Source organism: Dipodomys spectabilis, unplaced genomic scaffold (genome assembly GCF_019054845.1).
Source record: "Dipodomys spectabilis isolate Male_0828 unplaced genomic scaffold, ASM1905484v1 ptg000032l, whole genome shotgun sequence".
NCBI lineage: Eukaryota > Metazoa > Chordata > Mammalia > Rodentia > Heteromyidae > Dipodomys > Dipodomys spectabilis.
In genome coordinates, this window is record NW_024870709.1 from 22,609,059 (window position 1) to 22,613,547 (window position 4,489).

A 4,489-nucleotide genomic window follows, 5' to 3' on the forward strand; every position below is an offset into this window, starting at 1 on the left:
GGCTAAGATTCTGAAATTTTGATGAACAGTTCTTTCATTAAAAACTGTAATAGAAGCCAATTATTGATTTTTCTATGAATGTCTTTAAAGGTGGATGTTGGTTCTGACCTTTACTTTGGAAATGTTCCAGAATCAGGAAGGCTTTCTAATAACTGATCATCAGAGGGAAAGATGAAGTCTTTGGGGAGTTCCTGACTCCCTTTCTTGGTTTGGTTACACAGTGCTGCTGGAGTATGCTGAGCTGAAAAGTTTATGAGGCTGCAGAGTGAGTTCCCATTGTATTCATGGCGGACACAAAATAAGGCTAATTGGAATTTTTTTTGAAGTGTGACAGTGGTAGCTTCACTTAATGATGACTGCCAACATTACCAACTTCTCTGTTAGCATTTGCTTTTGCTATTCCCAATAAAGACGCAGATTAACTGGTCTCCGCAGACAAGCTTAGGTTCATTTTACTATACACGATTCTACTGCTTCTATGTATGTTATTGTTTCAAAATTATTCTTTACTGTTGTATTTTTCACCAGCTCTTTCTTTAATTTTCACTTTTTTCATTGCAGATTAGATATTTAGAGAAAATTATTTTCACATCATCATAGACTGGCGAGAAGTTTAAGTCAACCAATTGGTAATGGAATTAAAAATATGTATTTGGTATCACAACAATAAGGGGAGGTCTTAGTGTAAAATCTTGGGAGTTATGTAGCCAAGACTTCGAAATATTTCCTTAAAATGGTTCTTCATTTAGACTTGCTATTTTTTTTTGTGAGTCATGGGGTTTGAACTCTGGGCCTGAACACTGTCCCTCAGCTCTTCAGCTAATAGTTCTCTTCAAGGCTAATGCTCTACCACTTGTTCCACTGCACCACTTCCATTTTTCTGAGTGATTTATTGGAGATAAGAGTCTCAAGGACTTTGCTGCCCTGGCTGGCTTTGAACTGCCATCCTCAGATCTCAGCTTCCTGAGTAGCTAGGATTACAGGCATGAGCCACTGATGCTCAGCGTTAGACTTTCTATTTTTATATTTGTATGTCCTGTTTTATATCACCAAAGGGATTTGAATATATAACATATGTTAAATCTACAGTCTTGCATAATTTGTCATTAAAGAAATTCCCTGTGGTAATATTGACTTGGATTTCCTCCTTTTTCTCTTTCTCTGTCATCAATCCTCACTTTGCAGGCTTATAAAACTTTTAAGTACATTTTTTACATTTTTTTAGATTGGCCATTTATTCTGCCCTTGTAATTTTTATCATTGCTATTGTTTATTAATCTCCAGGTTTTCTTCTTTGATATTCTATTTTAAAATAGTCATAATTTTCAATAGAGGTATTGAAATCCTGCGCATTTTTTCTACTGTGATGTTTTTCTTTTGTGATGTTTCACTCTACCTTTAAGCTGATAATACCACTCATATTAGCTAATAGAGCAAGAAAACACATTGTTATATTATCTTTAGCATGGTGAGTACCTGAAATATTAAAAGTCATTCATTCTCAATTACACAAATAAATCTCTCCATCAGCATATCTAACGGTATTTATTTATTCTCTCTTTAGTATACAAAGTAGCTGCTACTGTATCAGTGTGACATTAGCCCAGTACCAGTAGCTTATGGCTATAATCCTATCTCCTCAGGAGGCTGAGATCTGAAAACTGGTTTGAAGCCAGCATGGGAAGGAAAAATCCGTAAGACTCTTCTCTCCAATTAACCACCAAAACCCTGAAAGTAGAGCTATGGCTTAAATGGTAGAGCACTAGATTTGAGGCAAAAAGTTCAGGGACAGCACTCAAACCCTGAGTTCAAGCCCCAGGACCAGCATACACACACACAAACACACACACACACAAGACAGAAAATCCTTATTTTAGTATCATGTCCAGAATCTGTGTAAAAAAAACTAAAAAAAAACCCGTGTTATCACTTAGGAGACACTAAGTAATTACTTAATGAATTCAAGATTTTGCTCACATAAATTTTTAGAGAAAGAATTTAAAACATGTCAAATTTGAGACATTGATGATGTATAGATCTATGTAAGCAACACATTGGTAATGGATTAAAATAACAGAAATAAAATTTAACTATCCTATTTCTTGGCGGATTCATGTCTCAGAAAGAAAGAATAATATATAACATTAATATCAAAGTATGACCCACTTTTGTTCCATATAGAAATAAGAATGAGTTTCTAAGAAATTGACTTTTTCAAGTTCTTTTAAGTCCTTTTGGATTTGAGAAGTCTTTCGTTTATGGATTTCAGGATGTTTGTCATTCTTAATTCTATATAACATCTTTCCTTTCATTCTCTTTTTTCTTTCTTCTACTTTCTTTTTATTCAACTTATGTCCATCTATCATCATCACTCTCCATCAGTCTAACAATTACAATGACTGTTACTAAGTTCGGTAAAATTGATGTCTACAGTATCTTCATTCCCTTTTCTAATAAATGACTTAAAAAATCTTCATAACTCAAAATTATAAGATATTTCACATTTTAGGTATTTTTTCAAAGAAAAATGCTATAATATTGTGTCTACTGCTTAAAAACGTTGGTAAACAGACATCTGAAACTGTAATCTGATACTATTCTGTATAAACATGGGTAAGTCTTTCTTTACCACCCTCTTTCATTGCAGTGGGCAGACTAAGGGGCTGTGATGGGGAAAACCAGACCTTAGTGACTAAATTTGTTCTCAAAGGAATCATAGAGTGTCTAGAGCTTCGAGTCCCCCTGTTCCTGGTGTTCTTACTGATTTATGCCATCACCATGGTGGGCAACCTGGGATTGATTTTTCTCATCTGGAAGGACTCCCATCTTCACACACCCATGTCTTATTTCCTTGGCAGTTTGGTCTTTGCAGATGCCTGCACTTCATCTTCAGTGACTACCAGGATGCTTGTCAACATCTTATGTAATGGGGAGATGATATCCCTCATTGAATGCTTGGTCCAATATTATTTTTTTGGTTCCAGTGCAACCACAGAATGTTTTCTCCTGGTACTGATGGCCTATGATCACTATATTGCCATCTGTAACCTTTTGCTCTATCTAGTGGTGATGTCCAACAGACACTGCACTTGGTTGATCAGTGTGTCCTATTTGATTGGTTTTATGCATCCCTTAATTCATGTTGGATTATTATTTAGACTGATGTTCTGCAACTACAATGTCATAGACCATTTCTACTGTGAAATCTTACCATTCTACACCATTTCTTGCACTGACCCCTCTCTCAATGCCTTAGTGGTTTTTATTCTTTCAGCTTGTATACAAGCTATTACATTCATGAGTATCATCCTCTCCTATACCCGGGTCCTCCTTGCGATTATGGGAAAGAAGTCTGAGAAGGGTGAAAGCAAAGCCTTCTCTCTCCCCATATGGTGCACACCTACTCTCTGTCTCTTCATTCTACGGCACTCTGTTCTTCATGTATGTGTGCCCTGGGACTGGGCCAGATAAATATCAGGATAAAATGTACTCCCTGTTCTATACCATTATAATTCCTCTGTTCAACCCCTTTATTTACAGCCTAAGAAACAAAGAAGTTTTAGGTGCATTGAGGAAAGTGACAAAAAAGTAAACAAGCAAATAAATGAATATTTTTTTCCAGAAAACTTAATTTATTATTTCCATTTCACTTTTGACTTAAATAAATTACTGTATAACCCTGCTTGATAAATAGTAAGAATACTTGTTGCTGAATTAAATACAGAATGTTAGGGTAGATATGTTTGTCTTGAATATAAATTGTTACTGTCATCAGTTGCACAATCTACTCTAAACACTGACACCAAACACATTTTGTTTTAAATCATACTTAAAGTAGAAACTGAAACTGTAACAATTATATTATTAGGCCTTTATTTCGTGAATAAATGTTGTGCTTTCGGATATTTGCATTTTGAAATTTATTTGAATTTATATTATTTTAAATCCTTCGTTAAAGTCAACATGAAGAGGAGAAGGGCAAAGGAGAGTGTAGTCATAAAATCCCAGGACTGACACCAAAAAAAAAAATTTCTAAGTATATCCTACAAAATTAAGAAAATTGAGCGAAGGGAAGTGGTTGGGAGGGATGGGAATGAATGATAAAACAGGTGACATTGATCTAGATGCATTGTGTTGAATGGCAACACCTTTGTACAACTACTTAAAGACAATAACAAGACAGTATTTATGTCCTCTTATATAGTTGTGTAGGAAGGTATTTTCTAAGCTCTATGTGATCAATGAATACATAATATATCGAACAAAATAATTTTGAAGTAATTGCAATGTGTGGAGCTCATCAAGCCAAATCTCAAGACTGGGAAGGGTTGCTTAAGTTTGTTTAGGGCTTAGTTTCTACACAGTCTTCTAAGTGTGCCTGTGCTGTGCCATTAGATGGCTGGACTCCACTCTAAACAATGCATTCCTTTGTCATTACGGAACACTGCATATTCATAAAATGTTTTCCTTATGAGGTAGTGTATTCTTT

At 35.2% G+C, this 4,489-nt stretch overlaps 1 protein-coding gene across 1 annotated transcript; it reads left to right on the top strand.

Annotated features, from left to right (window-relative positions):
• Window positions 1-2,395: 2,395 nt before the first annotated feature.
• LOC122105498 (olfactory receptor 5AC1-like) lies at window positions 2,396-3,592 on the top strand. The gene is given in 3 exon segments (XM_042676742.1): window positions 2,396-2,414; window positions 2,648-3,378; window positions 3,380-3,592. Coding segments are annotated over 3 exon segments (963 nt in total).
• The last annotated feature ends 897 nt before the right edge of the window (window positions 3,593-4,489 follow it).